At 38.9% G+C, this 21512-nt stretch overlaps 3 protein-coding genes across 4 annotated transcripts; 1 reads left to right on the top strand and 2 right to left on the bottom strand.

Annotated features, from left to right (window-relative positions):
- Positions 1-1022: 1022 nt before the first annotated feature.
- Positions 1023-11929, bottom strand: iftap (intraflagellar transport associated protein). The gene is made up of 7 exons (XM_052596852.1): positions 11777-11929; positions 7143-7285; positions 6877-7052; positions 5677-5751; positions 4715-4769; positions 1968-2107; positions 1023-1845 (listed from the first exon to the last, which is right to left on the bottom strand). The coding sequence occupies exons 2-7, from the start codon at positions 7273-7275 to the stop codon at positions 1735-1737; spliced, it is 690 nt and encodes a 229-aa protein (XP_052452812.1). The 5' UTR covers positions 7276-7285; positions 11777-11929; the 3' UTR covers positions 1023-1734.
- Positions 11278-14022, top strand: rag2 (recombination activating gene 2). Its single transcript, XM_052596851.1, has 2 exons — positions 11278-11425; positions 12156-14022. Exon 2 carries the CDS (start codon positions 12171-12173, stop codon positions 13761-13763), a length of 1593 nt encoding a protein of 530 aa, XP_052452811.1. The 5' UTR covers positions 11278-11425; positions 12156-12170; the 3' UTR covers positions 13764-14022.
- A 203-nt stretch (positions 14023-14225) lies between these two features.
- Positions 14226-20988, bottom strand: rag1 (recombination activating 1). Of its 2 annotated transcripts, none has more exons than XM_052597086.1 (4): positions 20840-20988; positions 19380-19706; positions 18139-19274; positions 14226-17259 (listed from the first exon to the last, which is right to left on the bottom strand). In XM_052597086.1, the coding sequence occupies exons 2-4, from the start codon at positions 19685-19687 to the stop codon at positions 15512-15514; spliced, it is 3192 nt and encodes a 1063-aa protein (XP_052453046.1). In that variant the 5' UTR covers positions 19688-19706; positions 20840-20988; the 3' UTR covers positions 14226-15511. The 2 variants fall into 2 exon arrangements, with proteins under 2 accessions (XP_052453046.1, XP_052453047.1); XM_052597087.1 differs by lacking the exon at positions 20840-20988 and adding an exon at positions 20646-20796.
- Positions 20989-21512: the final 524 nt, after the last annotated feature.

The following is a 21512-nucleotide window of genomic DNA, read 5'->3' as shown; positions in this document are numbered from 1 at the left end:
TTTTCAAGGGCCCTCTCTTCCTTTGGGGCCCTGGTAATCAGTACTGGTTTTACCCCCAGTCCGACGCCGCTGTCCGTCGGTAAATATTTTGACAATCGTGTTAACTTTTAAAAACAGTTAAGCTCTTTAAAGTGCACTGAAAAGGTCTCTGGTGTCTCGATTCAACCCCTCTGTCCACCAATTACTTACTGTGACAGAAGCAGACATTAAAAATGCATGGCTGCAAAGACAGAGGACACTATGCCTACTTTAGCTCTGTTCGAAATCCTAGCGAGCTGCCTTACTGTCCGCTACAAACAGCTTCCTTCTAACAGTCACAGCATCTCATACATGAATGATCTGAAATGAGATCCACTAACAAATAATGTTTTGGACTACAGACGTGTTCCTTATGTTTAAATTGAGACTGATATATATATATATATATATATATATATATATATATATATATATATATATATATATATGCCAAATATTAGCCAATATCACAGGCTAACTTTTTAATCTTTAAAATAATAATTTTAGAGGCTTTTTACATTTCAATTATAAATTATATATTTTTTTTTATATATTTACAAAAACGTAATGAAAAATCTAATATTAATAATGAAAATGATAAATGTTCTTTATTTTTCTAATAGCCCATTATCAGTATATATTTCATAAGATTTCATTAATAGTCATAAAAATACCTTTAAATGTATTTAAGTATAAAATCATTTAAGCGCCTTACAACACTCCCTCCACAGGCAGCTCACTAAAGTTTGGGGAAATAACATTTCCAAAAAAAGATAAATTAAATAAAAAATAAATGTTAAAAAAAAAAGGTAAAAGTACTTATTTTTCTTTCTTTTTTTCTTTGGAAACTCTGGGTCACAGAGTACCAAGAAAAAAGACAAAAAAAGTTGGAAATGAAGGCAAGGTAACGAGAGGAAACATGCTGGGAAACTCTTTTATGGTACACATGGACATTCTCTGAGATGTCAAAATAAACGATCAAGGCAAGAAAAAGGGGGGGCGAATTCTTTTCAAAGACCACAGTGTTTTGGCCTTTTATTCAGGTTATGAGGTTTTTACAGAGAACAGAAAAAAACGTCCCTGAGCGTTATGTTCCGGTGAATAAAACAGCATAAGTCAGGACGAGCAATTAATTTCTATTCCAAGTACATAAGAAAAAGAATTGCACCACAGGTCACCAATTTGAGCTGTTGAGTCAGAAAATTAAAACGTCTAAGCCTAGCTAGTTGTAAAATAATAACAACATTAATATTCATAAATGACATTTGATTTGGACTAAAAGACAAATATGCAGCTTTTGGTTTGTTTATGCAAATTAAAGTACTTTTAAAGTCAAAATAAAATTAAAATGGACTATTTACTTTCTATAAAGGATTCTTCAAAGCAACCATGTCTTCTCTCTGAAGTCCCTTTAAGGAAGAAAAAATGGTTTGTGGACACCGTTTCATGCTTATTTCTATCCTGCTCATCTAATGGTCAGTAAAATTTATAATTGGACTGAGTTTATTCAATTTAATAGTGTGTTTGAAAACACCAACATGCTTTATTAAGAAGTACAGATGCTACAAATTGCAGAATTATCACTCAAAACAGCCGATCTGTCTTCCCTCTGGTTCTTTGGCGAAATCAAAACCTTTCTATCATGTTAACAAGGATTTTCTCTGTAAAAATCTGAGTTTTTAAAAAGCATTTGCCAGAGTTACACTCATTTACAGCTCAAGAGGGTCTGCCTCTCTGCTCCTGGATGGAGTATTTGCAAGACAGCACAACATTATCGTAATCAAAGTTCTCATCCAGATGGAAAGGAACAACCTCCTCGCTTTCATCCTAGAATGACAAAAAACAGTTAATAAAGGATTTTACAGAGTATCAGTCCCTGGGTTTCTTCCCAAGCTTGACTGCTCTCAGAGAGAGAGAGTGTGTGTGTGTGTGTGTGTGTGTGTGTGTACCTGGTTCTCAGCTGCACTGGGAGTGTGTGTCCTCTGGTCTGTGAAAGTAGAGGAGCTCTCCAGCAGTGTGTGGTGACAGAGCGATGAAGAGGAGACAGCTATCAGATCTTCTTCAATCTCACCTGGCAGCGTACATGTGCCTGGCAACACACAACAACATTCATTTAAAAACTGTTTTTTCTTTGACAGTGATTGTGTGTGAACTTTTCTTATCTCTGACGCTCTCATTATTATCTTTGGTAGTGTTTATGAATTCATCTGTTTTTTTGGTATTTGGTATTATACTGTTCTAATGTACATTTAAATATGTACATTTCTTTTCGTCTTCTCTACAGTTTTACTGTGTTGATGCATGTTTTATAAACTGTAAACAACTCTAATTTTCATTTGTGATCCATTTTAGATTGCCACCTTAAAGTCTGACAAGAGGCAACCGATGAAAATTTATTAATTTGTCTAGTTCTGGCTTATTTACAGTGCTTGACTGTTGATTAATGAACACTGTCTCTTTAAAAATAAAAATACATTATTATTGACTCACTTATATATATATAATTTATATATATATATATATATATATATATATATATATATATATATATATATATATATATATATATAAATGTCCCTGATTGGAAGGAGTTCATATGTTCTGTTCTGTATATATTAAAGCCTAATTTGGAAAAAAGCAACTCTGACATTTAGCAAAACATCATCTGCGTTCAACAGAGAAATAAAGTTTAAAACAACATCAGAATAAGTCAATTTTGAATGAACTTACACTTTTGGAAGGACTGATGTGCTAATAAGCTGTTTACATGTCTCTCAGTGGATTTTTTGCAGTAGTGTATGTGTATGTGAGAGAAAGACATCAGGCCTGGCAAGAGCTCAGCTGATGCTGATCTTAATTAAACAGCTCATTACTGGCACAGTGAAAGTCATAGTCTCAGCTGCTGGGTGAGGACCAGGCTTCGGAGGGTGTAGCGTGCATTTCTGCATGTTTATTTGCGTGTATGCAAACAACATATGTGAGTGTGAGTGAAGAATCCCCACACACCCACAATCTTCAGAACAAGGTGGTCTTAAAAAACAAGACAATTAACCAGCTGGCTAAAGAAACATGGGAAGAAGATTCAGGCCGCTAATGAATCTGAATGCTGAACTCTAGATACCCGGTAGCTCGAGACTTGATCTGCTTTGACCAAAACTGCCTTCCTCTCAACCCACTTTAAGGTTAATCAGGAAAGGCAATTCTTAAAGGGATAGTTCACCCATAAATAAAATTCTGTCAATAATCACTCACTCTCATGTTGTTCCAAACTCGTAAGATCGTAGGTACTCTTGTGAAAACAAGAAGAGAAGAAACTGTTGAATAAAGTACATTTTTGTTTTGTTTGTGCACAAAATATTCTCGTAGTCTCATAACAACCACTGATGTCACATGGACTGTTTTAATAATGTCCTTGCTATCTTTCTTGGCCATGAACGTGGTAGTTGCGTTGGTGTCTATGGAAGGTCAGAAAGCTCTTGGATTTCATCAAAAATATCTTCAGTTTTTATTTCAAAGATGAACATAAGGTCTTACGGGTTTGGAACTAAATGAGGCTGGGTAATTCATGACAGAATTTTCCTTTTTGGGTGAACTATCCCTTTAACGGTAACAAAGGATAAGTTACAGGCCTTCACTTCAATTTACATATTCGTTCAATTGGCAAAGTTGTAGCACCAAACATTTGGAAGGATTTATTTGTCTATTTATTTAGCCTAATTTTTTGCATTTATAATATATATATATATATATATATATATATATATATATATATATATATATATATATATATATATATATGGTTTTTTTTTTATTATTAAATTAATCAATTATTTAACAGAAGTTATAACACCAAATACCTACAACATTAAGATAAGAATGCCAACAGCGACCTTCCAACTCACGGCAAAGGATATTTTTACCATCACCAAGAAGCAGTGGCATGATTATTCATGCTAATTAACTTCACGTTCAGCATGCATCTTGTTGTTATTCAGTGGATAAGCCTGCCATTATAAACACGCCACCTAATGACTTTTACATACACCCTTTCCTCTGAATTAACACTCTGATCACAGACAAACACACCAAAAAACACAGAAGCCCTGCTCTGAACAGTTAAGCCTCTCCAATCAAAAGAGGCTTTCATTCCTCCAACTATTTTATTTATTTTTGTATTAAACTGGTCATTGGAGTTTAAATGAGCCTCTCTGGCACTACAGAAAAGAGCAACTCATTACAAGCCTGCACAGCAAGCGTTAAGCCTCGCCAAGCGAGCACTTGCCCCCGGCTCTAATGACGAGGGAGCGGTTTGGAATTTGCATGCATTGAATATGTGTAATAAATGGTAATATATTTAAATCAAGCTGTATGACAGCTCTAATTACAAAAAATGGCATGCACATGATATCCACTAAACCCTATTAAAGGTAAGGTGAGCCCATGCAATCTTTACATATGCACATGAAAAGAATATTTATGCCAGTATTCCTCGCTATTGCCAATTTTAAAACACTCCCATATAGGTGTTGCCAACATGTCAATGTGTATTATGCGAATTGTATATGAATTTGTGATAGCTCCAATTCTGTCAAACATGAAAAAAATGATGTGCTTTACGTGAGAAAAGTCTGTTATCTACATAAACTGTGTTAAGTGTCAAGTATTTGCAGTTGTTATATTTTAGAGTAATAAATACCTGTAGTGTCAGACTTTTCCTCTTCATCCTCTGAATCTCCAAGATAATTATCAAACTGCCAAGAGGGGGAAAATATATTTTTTGAACAGTTATTTTACAATTACAGTTGATTAGAATTATCGAATTAGTCCTCAACAAAACATTGTCCTTCACAAACAAATTTCATTCACAACTGCTTTATACAATGCAGTTAGATGTTACCACTTTGCTAAGCTAACAACACTCCCATAAAGTTTAATGTTAACATGTGTCTAAGCTATTACTACAGAATGTTTCTAGCTTAGCATACTCTTGACCTTAAAAATGCATAGCACAGGTAGATATAACATGAACGTTTTTATTAACTTGAAATCCTGACTCGAGTAACTCCAACAGTTTAATGTTAGCTTAGCATGTTCTAATTAGCGTAACATTCCAAAACATACAAAAAAAAGCAAAATAGACAATTGACTTCAACAGTTTAATGTTAACACTAGCTTAGCATACTATAATTAGCACAAAAATATTAAGAAAAACATTCATTTTTATTATACTGAAGTGCTGACTCAATTGATTCAAACAGTTTAAAGTTAATGTTAACTTAGCATACCCTTACTTAGCATAAAAATACATAGCACACAATAAGTAAAATAGTTCGTTTTTATTAGACTGAAGTCTTGACTGCGGAGTTTAAAGTTAACGTCAGCTCAGTAATGTAGAGTAAAATAGTCATTCTTTTATTAAATTGAAGTCTAGACTCCAACAGTTTAACATTACTCTAATGAACTTAAAATACAATAGCAATATTTTTTTATTTATTTTTTAGACTGAACTCAGTTGATCCAAATAATGTTGGCGTTAGCTTAGCATACTGTAATGAGCTTATAAATAATTATTAAGCAGGCTTGGTTTTGGTTTTGAATGTAATAAAAGCACATTTATAGTCATCTCAGATCAATTTTTAGGCATCTGTAACGGTTTACCTTCACAGGTCTGTCTGGAACAGAGTTTGATGGGCCGCCCAGTCTTCCTGCAACACAGCCGCCATCCAGCAGCACCTATACAAACACACAAACTCATCAACTCACCATCTCATTTCATTTAATGATGCTCTGAAATGACAGCAGCCATGCGAATCGGTGTGATTACAATCAAAACAACATTATAATCAATACAGCTGTTTTTCTCTCCTGGTGGCAGGGCTAAATAATGCAGAGGCCTTTTTTTAGCATCGAATAGCCTGGGATGTTAGCTGATGTGCTTTGCGTTATTGACAGTAACCAGTGCTGTGGCTCGCCAGAGCCCCATTGAGATCAATACACAAGCCAGGCGGGAATCTTAAGCACCATTCACACAGACAGACAGATAAGCAAAACACACATTGCAATGAAGCCATCCAATACACTGAGAGGAGAATTCCAAAGGAATTGAGGAAGAAACATATCAAGACAGAACATAAAGAAAAATGGGGAGTCGTATTTTGAGTGGTGCTTGCTTATACTAAAGACACCACTACAATGCTAAGTTGTTAAGGGTTTCCATGCCATTTTTTATTTTTTCTATAACATTAAACCACAATTGTCACCTTTCCAGACACTTTTTTCTGCCTCTGGATATTTAGTACAATCAGTGTCAAGTCACATTTTGTGGACAATTCCACAAAATTGTGGACAATCCAACCCTTTCTGGACAATTTTACTAAATTTCAGACAGTTCTCATTGACTTCCCAACAAAGGCACTGCAATGCAATCTTTATGAGTTCAAGAAGGGCTAGCACTACACTCTTAAAAATATATGCGTTTCACAATGCTATAAAATAACTTTTTTTGTCTAGATGGTTCCATAAATAACCTTTTTGTCTAAATGTTGGTTTATACAAGTCTATGGGATTTTTTCCCCCACCTATTTTCACAAATAGTGCTTACCCTTAATCCTGAGTATGAGCAGTAGTGATGTTAGCCTTGGGAAACACCACTTAAAAAGGCAAGACAAAAATGACAGATGGAAAAAAGAGCCAAATATACATAAGAAGGACCTGTACGTGTAAGTTTGATAAACAGAGAAGGAGCTAATGCAGAAAACTTTAACTTTGATTGAAGAGGATTGAAGGAGAGGACCTGTCTGAACCTCTCTCAGTAAAAACGTGCTCAGTTTGAGTGGTTCGGATCCATAAGGTACTGACCTCTTCCTGATCAGCAGTCGGTGAGCAGCGATTCGCCTGTCCCATCCTTCGGCATATGCTCTCCTCCATCTCTGTCTCTTCATCGTCTTTTTGTCGCTCTCGGCTGCTGTCCATCTCTCTCTGGGACGGGTCTTCATGTCCTCCAGGAGCAGTCAATCCTGGATCCCTCACATTCTCTGCAATGGGATACGACAGTAAAGACCACTGGTGAAGGATCTCACACATATCAGAGAAAAGAAGATGTATGTGGCATTCAGTATGCTCACCTGGGGTCAAATACGTGAAGGTGGAAAGGAACTGCTCATATGTTTGCTCCGGGGAGTTGCAGAATTGCTCCAGAGCTTCAGTTATGGCTTGGTCATGGTCGTCCACATCTGAATCGTTGACTAAACCTGGCATCCTGTCAAAGCTATCCACATTCAGAAAGAAATAGATACAGAAAGAGAGATTTGCCTGGTGCAATAAACATTACACGATTAAGTGTACTTCGGTTTTTACGCATATGCAAGGGTTTGCGTACAGTGCAAAACACAAATTTTGTCACCAGAATGGTATGCTCGTACTGCACACACAGTAACCACACATGCTTTGTATGCGTAGGTCATATATGCGCAGCTAACTTATTTTGCATTAATCAGTTGATCCACAAGGTGGCAACACTGGCCCAGACCGTTGTTTAACAGTACAAAACAAAACTCCAAAAAAAAAAATAATAATAACAACAGCAACAAAATAGCAGCAACAATAGATGGCTGCATTGACAAGTGCTTGTGTGAGCCCTTACGAAAAATAACCAACAGTTATTTATGTAGTAACAGCTTTACTACAAATAAAACCCCCCAAAAAAACATGATTAGTATAGCAAAATCATGTTAACCATGAATTAACCATGGCTTTGCTACACTAACCATAGTTTAACCAGGGTATTTGTGGTAAAACTGTGGTTATACAAATATTAATCAATACAAAAAAACAACAACATATGGTTACTAGGGGTGCACGATAAATATCGGCCGATAATTAATGCACATCTCGTCAGTAAAGCCAGTTCTCTAAGCAGTGGTAAATTCCATCAGGTGCATGATTTCCCATAGAGCAGCGGTTACTACTAATGAACGTGGATTTGATGAGCTTTCTAGAGCGCATGCATTTGAGAACACTATCAAATGGAGGAAACACTTAAAGGCTATGTGTTCAGCTGTGCATGTTCGCTTGCATACACATACAAAAAAATTAAGTATACTTTGGGCTTTACCACCGACATAAAGCAAATTTTGTTTAAAAGAGACATTTGCATACACCATGCAAACCCAGAGAGCCTGCACCAGACGAAACGAAGAGGAAGTACTGGTATAACAAAATAAAAATAAAAAATAAATGATGAAGAGGTCCTGCTAGGGTGCACTTTTTTTACAGGTCACTTATCACTCGCGATATGCATTATAGCTGCATTAGCCCTGATTGGAATGTAATTATCATTTTTGAAGTTCAGCTCAATTACAATCAATGATGGCTGGGAAGGGGGGCAGGCAGTGATTGCCGTGACATTAAAATATAATGAAGAATGGCGTGATGATCGTGAGAAACTCTGAGCTGTTGCTATGTCATTCATCACGAACATGCCCTAGGGAGAGACGTCTTCAGGTGGCACAACATTAGTGGGGACAGAAACAGGTGCTACACTAGCGTTTAATTACTCTCCTCTATCAATAATACAGCGCAAATCCTTGCATGGCTTCAGGCCTCAGCTGTACTGATGGCCCACCATTCCTTCTCTCTTGGAATACTACCATACTACTATTTCTGCAGTATGTACTATATAGACTGTGGACAGTATGCATATTTTCTATTTGTACAAAACAATCAGATTTACCCTGAAGTGTAGTATATGACATTTGACCTGACCTTACATTTCCAGTATGAGAAATGAGCTTCTCTATACTTATCATGAAATTGTCATCACTAAATGCACACTATGCAGTACTCAAGTACTCTATTCAAAATATACAGTATCTCTAGTGGTGCAGTGATGTCTCATATGTAAATGAATCCTTCTTTTGAACATGAACAAAAATAATCGCTAGCAGACTGTAAGAACTACTGTATTCAAATATAGACACTGCAATCAAAATGCAAAAAAAAAAACTATTATTATTATTTGAAACAAAATGCTGTACTTTTGCAGGGACTTCTGGAAAGACTTTGGATGGATGACTCAAATCAGTGAATGTGGTTAGCCTTTTTATAGGCTATTCAATCCAAAAAGTCACATACCGACCGTGACTTTTCTAAAACATTGCCCAAGTAGATATTTAGTTATGTAACCAATAGCATGCATGGCCTGTGTGACATCAGCAGAAATGGAAGTTTGTAAAGACAAACATTGTTTTCCTTTTCAATTTTGTAAAAGGAATGTGCATTAAGAAAAGGGTCAAAGTTCATGTTATGTTAGCAATCTGAACAAACTGATTCGTCAATCAGACACTACATGGTCTACTCGTCTATGGGTCTACTATCCACCTTATTTTTCGGTAAAAGTGGACGCGGCAATTTTTAAATTGAATGTGTCATGCGCTTTCAGCTATTTTTAGTTGTACAAAACAGCGCGTTTTGCTGATGACATTGCTAACTGGTGTTTCTTAGCATATTATTCTAATGTATGCCTGTTGTTTTAATTATAAACACACTGGTTTGTAGTGGTAAACGTTTTACCGTTTAGCTACTGCACTTTGCGCCTAATTAACTGAAGTCTCACACAGAAAAAAGCTTACTTCTGCATTGAAAAAACAGCTAAGGAGTCTGAAAGTAATATCTTCGTCCATTACAATGCAAGCATTTAAGTTTTGTTGTTTGTTGCGTTTCAGTCTCCCTCTCCATTTCCTCGCATCTGTTACATTGTGACAGAGCTGGAAAACATCTGCATTCATTCGCCGCCACCGTATGCAAATCCGTTTCAGGACTCAACAGGTTTATTTTGCTAGGTGTGAACACCGGCGTGTAAGTGCGCTTGAACGGTAGAATAAAGCTCTCCAGTGCGCTTGGAAACACCGATTGAATTCTTTATTTTGTGTGGCGCCTCTGGGGAGCCGCTGAGTCTCTTCTTCGTGGCCCTGCTCTTCAGACACAGGTGCTCTGCTGTTTATGTTTGTCACTGTTCTTCCAGGCACTCGTGGTTACGTGTCTGTGTTTTGTGCTCTCACACACACATCTTTTGGCCTCCAAAACAAACACACAACTGCACGAGGGCTCGAGCACAGGGCCCCGAAACACAAAAACATTATGCTAATGAGGCAGACACAGCTGTTCCCTTCTTCTCCCTCCCTCCTTCTCTTTCTTTCTTTCTTTCAACAACAGTCGTCTAATTTCTCCCGTTCCTTTAAAGAGCCGCCAAGCATACAGTTAATGCAAATATAAGCCTGCGGGAAATGAGGAGTATTTTACAAATCCGAGCTACCCCTCCTGCCAAAATTTGATGTGTGACTCACGCATTCGGTATTCGGTGTAATGAGAGTGAATCATTCTGCTCCTCGCCACAGACCACTCAGATACACAGAGGAGACTATTTTAACAGCACATTACACACAGACTTGCCACACTGCCACTGGTGCATTATGAAGACTGTGATTATAGTGTCGAATGCAGGTCATGAAAAAAATCTGTGGGATTGCACCATGGCACCATGGCCTAATCAAACAAATCTGTGCAACATGACACATTTACAGCCCATTAAAAGATATTTGATATTTAGCTATTTTAGATATGTGAGGTTTAACTAAAATATGCTGCAAGATGTCTGTTAAAGATCGCTCAATCTGGAAAGCATCTAAGAATCTAAGATGATGTCTTTAAGATGTCAGTTTTACATGCATTCTAAATCATAAACATCTTAAATACATTTTCTGGATATCTGTTTGAAATATTGGAAATGTCCAAACAATCTAAAAAAATACAAATACATCTTGCAGATGTAAATGCAGACATCTCCGTGATGTATGTGTGCTATCACCCGTGCTATCAGTATCAAAATTACTGAAAAAAGAAAAGAAAAACGGCAATATTGATTATTATTTCAAAGTTTTTAACTAATGGCATTTATTTGAAATATAAATGTTTGTCTTTTTTTCACTTTAAATTAATTAAATGCATTCATAATACGGTTTTCTTAAAATCCTTCAAAATATAAATAATAAAGTTTGTGTCTGGTGTTAATTTGGGAAGAAAGACCATCCATGTGAATTCTTGTATGATTTTTTTGGATTCATCTTTTAGGCAAATAAATCATCAGTTGTAAAACACCAATATGAAGTCTGTATTAATACACAGACCAATGATGCACTGAGTTTGTGCTTGTTTTCATTCAAACTTGTGCGAGTTGTGCTCAGACACCTGTTGTTAGCAGCAGTTACAGGCAGTTAACCTCAAGATGAGCTAGTCAACCTTCACAAACACTGAACCTCTTCCACAGTCACTAAGCCATTTGCTTTAATATCTCAAATAAAAGTTAGCAGCACCACACAGCTCTCAGTTTTCGGAGTGCATTGACCAAAAGGTAAGAAACACATATTATTAAGATCAATATTCTACGACTATGAATTAAATATTTAGAAATGTATATGAAATTGTTGTGCCTTATAGAAAATAAACAGCTAGGTATAACGATTTTTCTAATATTATTATAAATATATAGTGATTTAAAAACGTATCTTTATTTTTAGGCAATTTTTAGCGCTAATGGTCACAGCTTAGCTTTCTAGTTTAACAAGATTTTTCTTGCGAAATTGATTATACAAAGACATTAAAACGAATCTAAAAAAGTGTAAAACTGAGAAACGCTGATAATAGTTTGAAGCAAATAAGAGGATAACAGCGTTCAGAGTTTATAGAAACATCTCAGACGTACCGTTTAAACGTAGTACGAGAAACGCCAGTTTCGCGCTGAATGCTGGGTAATGTAGTCGTTTTATTGTAAGATGAACGGGATTCTCTTAGGGAAGCGGGAATAAGGAAAACTACAACCAGTTTCCTGTGGGGACGTTTCTATGTTATCAGGGAAACAGGGAAAGGGATATATAGTTCCGCGTTTTTTTTCTTGTCTTTATCACTTTGATTAATTATGATAATAATAATAATAAAAAACGTATCATATGACTCTTAATATGATGCTAGTCTTAATACAGTCACGCTATGCATTTTACAGTAAATTTTACAAAATGTTTATATTCTGCAACTGCTAAAATGAATAATAATTAATTTTAGTTTTTCATTTATATTTTACACAGTTCTTTGCAAAAAAGATGACCTTACAGCCTCTGACTGCTGTGAACTGTGCTGGCCTTATGCAACCAGGCTTCTCCTTATTAGAGCTGGATGGTGACGTTTACCTCTTTGGTCAAAAGGGCTGGCCAAAACGCTCATGTCCAACTGGAATATTTGGTGTACGCATAAAAAACGGAGAACTTAAGCTGCGTGCCATTTCATTTTCAAACAACTCTTGTTATCTCCCTCCCCTCCGATGTCCTGCGATAGCTCATGTTGAGCCTCATGATGGCAGTCCTGAGTGTTACCTCATTCATGGTGGCCGAACACCCAACAATGAGCTGTCCTCAAGTCTCTACATGTTAAGTGTAGACAGCAGAGGATGTAATCGCAAAGTCACACTGTGCTGTCAAGAAAAAGAGCTGGTTGGAGATGTTCCTAGTGCTCGATACGGCCACACCCTCAGCGTGATCCTTAGCCGAGGGAAGACCGCCTGCGTTTTGTTTGGCGGCAGGTCCTACATGCCCCCCACCGAAAGGACCACGGAAAACTGGAACAGCGTGGTGGACTGTCCACCACAAGTCTTTCTTATCGACCTAGAGTTTGGTTGCTGTACGGCCCACACCCTCCCCGAGCTCACGGACGGCCAGTCTTTTCACGTAGCTCTTGCGAGAGAGGACTGTGTCTACTTCCTTGGCGGTCACATTCTCAACTCTGATTGCCGACCACCTCGTTTGATCCGCCTACGTGTAGAGCTTCTCTTAGGAAGCCCTATCCTCACCTGTACTGTTCTTCATGAAGGTCTCACCATTACCAGTGCCATAGTTGCTCCTGTTGGCTATCATGAGTACATAGTTTTGGGCGGCTACCAGTCTGAGACTCAGAAGCGCATGGAGTGCACATACATTGGCCTGGATGATGTCGGAGTCCACATGGAGCCTCGTGAACCTCCTCAGTGGACCAGTGAGGTAACCCACAGCCGTACTTGGTTTGGTGGCAGCCTGGGCAAAGGAAGTGCCTTGATTGCAATCCCCTCTGAAGGAAACCCAGCTCCACCAGATGCTTACCATTTCTATCAGGTGAACTTCCAGAAGGAACAAGATGGAGAAACATCAGCTCAGGGATGCAGCCAGGAGTCCACTGATTTTGAGGACTCTGCACCTTTGGAAGACTCTGAGGAGCTATACTTTGGAAGAGAACCTCATGAGCTGGAGAATAGCAGTGATGGAGAGGGTGACACCTACAACGAGGAAGACGAGGAGGATGAATCTCAGACAGGCTATTGGATCAAGTGCTGTCTAACCTGCCAGGTGAACCCTAACACCTGGGAGCCATACTACTCTACTGAGCTCACCAGACCTGCCATGATCTTCTGCTCTAGAGGCGAAGGTGGACACTGGGTCCATGCCCAGTGCATGGAGCTCCCTGAAAGCCTTTTGCTTCGCCTTTCTCAAGACAACTGCAAGTACTTCTGCTTGGATCACAGAGTCCTGCCCATGCAGGAGATGACTCCACCACGCCAGATAATGCCAGTGAAGAGAGTCCCAATGAAAATGACCCATCGCAAAGCTCCTGTTTCAATGAAAATGACCCCAGCTAAGAAGAGCTTTTTGCGGAGACTTTTTGACTGAAATGTTGTTCTGTTCTGTTATATCATAAAAATGTGTTTTAATTGTTTTATATTAACAGAAATTGGATGGTTTCGTTTTTTCACAGAAATAACAGAAATTTATCGTTAATTGAATGAATTTGCTTACAGCAGTATTAAGAAACTAAAAGCATTTTTTACCAGACTTGTTTGATATTGTTAAACTGATGATTTATGTCTTTTTTAAAATGGGGGAAGCTTGTGGTTCTTTTTTCTTCATAAATAAAGAGAAATAATTTTAATGGAAAATATTGTAACTGTGTTTTTATGCTATATATATATATATATATATATATATATATATATATATATATATATATATATATATATATATATATATATTTATATATACATACAGTATATATCAATACATACACACATTATATTGTTATATGACATATTACAAAAAATAGATAAATGAAATAGGACAAAAAGTTTTTTGGATTATTTATTTTTATTATTTCCCAAAAGGAAAAGAAATCAAATGTAATTAATTACAAAACATTTATACTCGATCTTTTAAAAAGACAAAGTATGAATTCATGGATTACAACAATCACTGTAATGCTCTTGCAAAATGAAAGAAAAAATTAATGATGGGTCAAGAACATTACCAGTGCCTTTGTGCAAGTCTACAGAACATTTTTATTTCAAATAAAAAAAGAACATAAAGAAATTTAAGTACAATTTAAATAGTCACTTGAGATTACATGACAACTTAGCATCTGAAATTGTTGTATGATGAATCAAAGAAAGCAAAAAAAAAAAAAGACAAAGAAACCAGTAAAATCAATTCACAAAGAAACCAATCAGCTGAAAAAGAAAATTAAATACATTTGTAAAGTAAATCACCAAAAACCTCTCAGTTTAAGAGAGCATAATAAACACAGTGATACTATTCAACAAAATAAGAGAAATGTAATTAATAAAATGAGGTACAAGTTTAAGTCAATAGCCAACACATCTCTAAACTGTAACATATACAGTAGCAATAAAGAAGTTCCAACAATAGTCAATAGATGCTATGGCGTAAAACGCATGCTAATTTCTTCCAGAATATTTGAAAATGTGTTTGTGTGAGCTGCATGGTGCAAATGTCCTGTGGGACCTGTAAGATTGAAGACTGAGGTAGATTATGGGGTAAATGTATGTAAATGTGCAAATGCTGTAGCATAGTGTCTATGGGTGTTTATAGTCAGTTGTGGACCAGTTGAAAACCATCAAAATACTGCACTGCTAAAATAACCCCTTTTTCTTAAGACCTTCTGCAAAGGAGACAATTTGAGTTTTCTAATTGCATTTTGTCTTTGTCCTGTGTGATATATTAATATAGCCATCGTAAATGTGGGGCTCCTGTAACACAATTTCAGTGACTTACAACTCCCTCATACGTTTTCATAAATAACCCTTCTGTATGAATTCGTGAAGGTGTCACAACCTGGCAATACAATAAAATCCCTCATATTTCACAAGCAGCAAGAGATAAAACACAGACAATTTGCCTCCAAAAGCTGGGGAGAAAAAAAGACTGCCCATACAATTTTATCTCTGCCATAAAACAATTTATCCCACGTTTATGCACTGGCTTAAAAAAAAAAAAAATAATGAAGTGAATAATAAAGCCATTATATGTGATATTAAATCTCATCTCAAGAAATAAAATCAATTACTTAACAATATTTTCATTAACAAGAAAAAGGGTCCATTAAAGAAAGTCAATCAAAGAAACACTCAAAAATCTGGGACTTCAAGAGGCATATCAACTTCATCTGGGGTCTCTTCTGGGTTGATTGTGGCCTGCATTGCTTTTGCTGAATTCTTGTGAGCCTCCATAAACTTCTGAAGATATTTGGAGGTGTACAGCCAGTGGTGTTTAAGTACATCTTCAAGTTCAAACGTTTTGGACTGCCTTGCATTCATCTTCCGAAAACGCCTGAACAGCTTGTTCCCAGACTCATTGCCTTCACTGGCCCACGCTCCAATAGACCCATCTCTCTCAACAATCTCAGGAACATGGGCCAGAGTCTTGTGGAGGTAGTTGGTGATTTTTCCATCATAGCGGTACTTAAATGTGGTGGAAAGCAGATCAGCAAATTGCTGAGAGTTGTAGCTATATTGACAGAGTTGGACAGGGCAGTCTCGGGAGGGACAGGTGGAACGCCACACAGGCTTCATCTGGAGGTAGAGGTCCATCAGTTTTTGTAGTGCCTCACGCCGTTCCTCAGAAGGAACCAGCTCACAGACCACCTCCACAGCTTCACGTGTCATCAGCCGACGAGCATAGTTTCCATTCATCCTCATCACAGGTTTGAGTTTCAGCTTCTTTCTCAGCTGTTTGTCCAGGGCTGACCGCCAACGGCGGCGTTCCTCTCGACTCGGATTGCTCTTCTGGTAGACTTCGCCAATCTCATCCTGAAAGATCTTGTAGAATTCAGTAGCATTGCCAATGTCACAATGCAGGGCATCTAGAGTAGGCTGGGTCTCCATGAATGGCTTGGCAGAAACACCTTTGACCCGGTCACGAAGCTCATCAGCAGACTCTGAGAAAGGATTTTTCCTCCAGATCTCATAGCGCTCAAGATTTTCATCGTGGCTACGTGTGATGGAATGTAGCACCATGTTCTGAGACGCTTCAGCTCGGGTTGAGTCGCAGAGTGTGCATATATAAGTGGAGCCTGATGCTTCTAGGCCTTCCATTTCACGAACCATCTTCTCATCGTAGCCTGTGCCTCGGAAGAAGAACCTAAAGGATCGTAGCAGACCACCAACTGATAAAATAAGCCGACTTTCCATCATGGCTTTCCGCTCTGCTACCACAGGTCCCAAGATGGCCGTCAGGGTCTCATGGTCGGACTCATCCACAAACATGAGACACAAAGGTCTGCAGGAGAGCTCAGAGTTTGGCTTTTGTTCCTGAAAGATGGTGATGCCATCATCTTCACCCTCAGCTCTGATGGAGATGGACATGATTGTGAAGGAAAACCTCACCGCCTTCTCAGGAACCGCTGGACCACCTCCATGCTTCTCGCTGACATCTCCCATACCGTCACATGATTCTTTCACCACAACGGTAAAACCAGAGGTGCATATGCTGTCATCCAGCTCCCTCTCTCTCAGTCCTTCCATTATGTCCTCCTCCAAATCTTTTAATGCAGAAACCAGTGCCACATCGTAACGGAATCTTCTGGAGATCGTGTCCGCAGGGACATCGTCAACAGAGGTTGTCCAACCAGAGAGACCATCAATGATGCCCACATCCCAGGAGCTGGAAACACTTTTTAAAGCTGGCTGCCACTCAAACTGGTGGAACCCAGGGAGAAGCTCTTTCTCAGCATTACGTAGAGTGTGGAGGGGCTGGAATATCTGGCGACCACTAGTGGCCTTTACAGTGCGGTACATCTTGTGGTACTGACTGCAGCTGAGGAAGGTGTTTACCCTTATAGCCAAACACACTGCAGGATGCAGCCCAAATCCCCTGCCTGAAAGAAAATACAGAGGGAAAACAAAACTGTGTGAGATAGAATCAGAAGATTGAATTCATATAACTGTTTATCCAGAATAAACTCAAAGAGCGTGAGCCTGAATGTGTGATTATGTGCCTATGTGTGTTTGTGGACTGATTTCAGAGAACTATCAAATGAGCGCCAGCATATCTGGAATTCTGATTGTAATTGCAGATTGTGATATGTCTTAATTGTTCTAGATAAGCAAGATTATTAATGTTTAAGTTAGAAGAGAGGTGACTCAGCTGGGCTGGAAATACTGATCTATTGGCTGATGATGAAAACACCAGCTGGGCCCTGTTCCCCTGGGGCCGAAGACAGCATCTATGTCATTTGCAGATACAAGGGCTACTGATGTTGTTTTCATCCTAACAGGCTCTTTACAAGAATTGTTATTGTGTATTGAGTCTCACATGTGCACATACACACACACACACACATTCAGTAAAGTGGTGATTATTCTATTTAAATTGACAGTGATGCATGTAAGAAAAGAATTCATTAATTTTTGTTTCGTAGATAACCTTGTGGACGTGTTCAATTCATTTTGTGCATCTATTGCAGGTAGTAAATGTGAACATAATTGTGTAAAATTACACGTTAAAGCTGTTGTTCTGTGAAAAATGAGTACAATTATCTGCAGTCAGGCGGTGAAAATTAGACTAGTTCATTCTAGAAAACAAATAATGATGCCATATATTAGATTGTAAAAATTGTATATATTCTTATTCTTGGTGGCTCCCAAGCTTATGTGAGTAAGTCAATAATGCATTATCTGTTCATTCTAGTTGTATTTGTCTGACAACGACTGCTTTGACAGTCACATATTGTGGGTGATATGTTTCTTGGCAGTACCTTGCATCATAGCTTCCAGTTCATCTGCTTGTTTGTGTTCATTCCCAGCTCTCAACGCCAGAAGGAAGAGCGTCAAACAGACCGACTTCACATCCCCTCCTTCTTCCTTTTCAGCAAAAACCTTCACCTGGTTCTTCAAGTCTCTCAGCCTGTGCTTTTGAGCCCGACGGGTCAGTGACAAAAGGTGCTGTCGAGGACGCCCACCTTTGTTGACCGGCAAGTAACCATCGATGTTCTGGTCTGAAGGTGTTTGTTCTTCTTGAGACTCTTTTTCATGGTAGTGGTTAAGGCAGTGTTCTCTAAAGGAGTCTAAACGGACCCAGTCACTGCATCCTTCTCTGGGGCAGAGCAGAGGGAGAGAGTTGAGGGTGGCAAGGAAGAATTTGGCTGGCCTGGTCAGGTGGGATGGATTTAGATGTTGGTTACAAGTGGGACAGTTTGGGCCCAAAGTACGACTGTATCTCAGGATGCAGACCCGACAGAACAGGTGTCTACATGGTGACTGGACAGGGTCAGAAAGCAGATGATCACATACTTGGCAAGTAACAGCATGTATGAAGTCTGCTGGGACTTCGGTGGGGATGAGCTTAGTGCTCAGATGGTCCTTCTGGCACTGTGTGATATTCTTTACCCACTGTCCTCTCTGAACTGATAGTTTTAACCATTCTTTCCCACCAGATCCCACAGTATTATCTGTGGTCTGTCTCCACACTCTATTGGCCCCTGAGAATTCTGAGGAGTCCCTTTTGATTCTCTTTGGAAGGCTGTGTGCACTTTTAAGTGGTTTAGCCCGCTTCCTTCCTATTCGCTGAAAAGAGCTCTTCTTGGGGAAGCAGAGGTCGCAGTTGGAGGTGTGGGGCTTCCAGTCTGGGATCTGGGTCCTAGTGAAAGAACAGAAACCTCCTCCCCTCATGGCAGCAGTCCAGCATCTGTGACAAAACAAAGATGGATGCACCGTCTCCATGTCGGTTGTCACATCCACCTTGAAGACCTTCAAGATCACTTCCGGCCAGGTCAGAAACTTGCAGCCCATCCTACGCAAGGCACACCGACTGGACACTTCCAAGTCTCCCTGGACTTCATGTGACGGACCTTTAGTCTTCCGTATTGAAAGACCACAAAGCCGACACAGGCATCTGCAAAACACACAAGTAAATTAATCGTGTCATGTTTCAAATGTGCGCAAGTTAAAACAACACTCAGAATTCACACAGTTGACTCAATATTATTATTAGACTCACCTGAGAAGATTCATATGTGTGTCAATTTCCTGCAGCTTAAGGTCCACTCTCCCTCGAGCACTCTCCATGTTTTCCTTACTCTTCCCTCCAAAACAGAGCTTCATAACACTGCCTGGAGAGCCTGCCACCTCAATTGCTACCTCAGGCTGGTTTTCCTTCTCCACCGGTGTTTCGTTAGGCAGAGGGGCCTTCTCCATTGACTTGACCCGAAATAGCTTAAATTTCCATTCCGAAAACTTAGGATGAGACAGTTCATCAGGCATGGAGGCTCTGGGGGCATCTTCAGAACTCCACCTCCCCTTCTCCATGGCGTCAGCTTAGTCTCAGCTGCTTTCAAGAACGAGAAAAGAAAGTGAGAAGGAATAAGATTAATTCTTTATGAATCAAGAGTTCATGAGACTATGAGATTAGCTTGGTGCTGCCAAGGAATATTATAAATATTTTTCTATATAATAGAAAATGTTGGGGGGGATGGGGGGGGGTTCAGGCATACAAATCCACAAAAGAAGAGCAAAACAACATTATTTCCAAGGTTCAGACACAATCAGGAAGATTTACTTAGGTCTACAAGTCTAGTTTATTAAAAGCAGCCTTGAAATCCAAGCCCAAACGGGAGAGCTTTGATCTGACCCAGAATACAGCATTATACCATAAGTGGCATTTAGCACCTCTGTAAAATGCATGAGACAAGCATTCAGAAATCGATCTGCTGCCGAAAACTTATTTCTCTCCTCCCCAACACTCCTGCTCAGGGACCCACCATGGCCTTTTTTCTATCCCTCATCTTTCGTTTAATTTTTTGTCCCTTATCTTTCTCAGGTACCAAGAGTTTGCTAAATGGACACCTCTAGGGCTGTCAATCAGTTATAATAGGCATTTACTGTGCTGAACCCAAAGTTTAAGTCCATGGAGGAGCAAGCTGGCATTTAATGGATTACTCGAGAGAAAGAGAGAAAGGCAAGTCTTATGATGCATAGCCACTGACTGAAGTCTGATGAAGGGGAATTGTAATGCCAGCCATTCCCTATGAATCAGATTCTATCCTGTGTTTCAACTATGTCACTCTCCAAAGTGTGGTTATCTGCATAAACATACAAATAAAAACAAGGACTACCTCAGAAGTCATATCACTCGGACTAATAGTAGCTGTCAAACCCTTGCAGACTCTCAAAACAACTGTGTCAAGATGTAAAGCTCCGCTCTCATCCCATCCGCGAGGACATAAAACGGTTTTCTTTCCTGATCAATAAATCAACAAACGCTTACCATAACACTCCCATGGTGAGTACATGCTGGCATTTTCTCTCTTTCTCTCTCTCTCTCTTTTTCTTTTTCTCCCTCTCAGCTTGTGTTTGCACCCTGGGTCTCTCCAGCTATGAACTCTGAAGTGAACTATTGAGACACGCATACATAGAAACAGCTGAGAGCATTCAGTCTGTCAGTCAGCTGGGTTGTCCTACCTTGTTTTTGAGTCTCAGCTGGCAAATTCTCTCCTGGGGCCTTTCCGCATGGGGGCACAGGGGAGGCCTGGTGCGTTTTTGAGTGCGGATGTCTTCCAGGCTCTCTATCTAAGAGTGCCTGGCTGGATCTCAGTCAATTGGGGCTCCTATAAAACACTGTGTCTCTCCATATATATACCTCTCTGTGGGGTCCTTAACCGCCACATTTTAGCACCTGAGATGGTAGGTCTCGGGAAAGGGGGGTGGGGGGTAATGCTAACCACAGTCACACACAAGCACACATACACACACACACACACTTTTACTAAGATACCTAATGAGAACATAGACTTCTATTGTTGATGACATTTTAGTTTTATGGTCCTCTGTAGACATTCTGTTGAATGTAAGTAACTTTACATGTCCAACTACCAGTCATTAGAGTATTAGTAGACTGTCTACATAATACCTGCTTGCACTATAGAAATCCTACTGAAAATAAGTAATTTAGCGATTACATGTTGGCTAACAATAACTTAACAGTCTGCTAATACTCTACTAAGAGTTAGTTGACGTAGTTACCTTTAGAAAACAGAATTTCTAAAAGGGGCCATCAAAATATAGTTTAATCCTATTGTTTTAATTATAATTAGCATTCAGACGAACCCCAACCACTAAAATATATATATCTAAA

Source organism: Carassius gibelio, chromosome B25, assembly GCF_023724105.1.
Source record: "Carassius gibelio isolate Cgi1373 ecotype wild population from Czech Republic chromosome B25, carGib1.2-hapl.c, whole genome shotgun sequence".
Taxonomy (NCBI): domain Eukaryota; kingdom Metazoa; phylum Chordata; class Actinopteri; order Cypriniformes; family Cyprinidae; genus Carassius; species Carassius gibelio.
Note: the sequence above shows the minus strand (reverse complement) of the source record. Positions and strands in the feature narration are given on the sequence as shown.

Bases quoted from the DNA above. Each gene is read 5' to 3' on its own strand.
- iftap (XM_052596852.1), bottom strand. From the start codon at position 7,275: ATGCCAGGTTTAGTCAACGATTCAGATGTGGACGACCATGACCAAGCC. The intron at 5,752-6,876 runs GTCAGTACCTTA...GTGTTTGTATAG, and splicing joins CGACTGCTGATCAGGAAGAG to GTGCTGCTGGATGGCGGCTG. The intron at 4,770-5,676 runs GTAAACCGTTAC...CCCTCTTGGCAG, and splicing joins TTCCAGACAGACCTGTGAAG to TTTGATAATTATCTTGGAGA.
- rag2 (XM_052596851.1), top strand. From the start codon at position 12,171: ATGACCTTACAGCCTCTGACTGCTGTGAACTGTGCTGGCCTTATGCAA.
- rag1 (XM_052597086.1), bottom strand. From the start codon at position 19,687: ATGGAGAAGGGGAGGTGGAGTTCTGAAGATGCCCCCAGAGCCTCCATG. The intron at 19,275-19,379 runs GTGAGTCTAATA...TGTGTTTTGCAG, and splicing joins ACACATATGAATCTTCTCAG to ATGCCTGTGTCGGCTTTGTG. The intron at 17,260-18,138 runs GTACTGCCAAGA...ATTTTCTTTCAG, and splicing joins ACTGGAAGCTATGATGCAAG to GCAGGGGATTTGGGCTGCAT.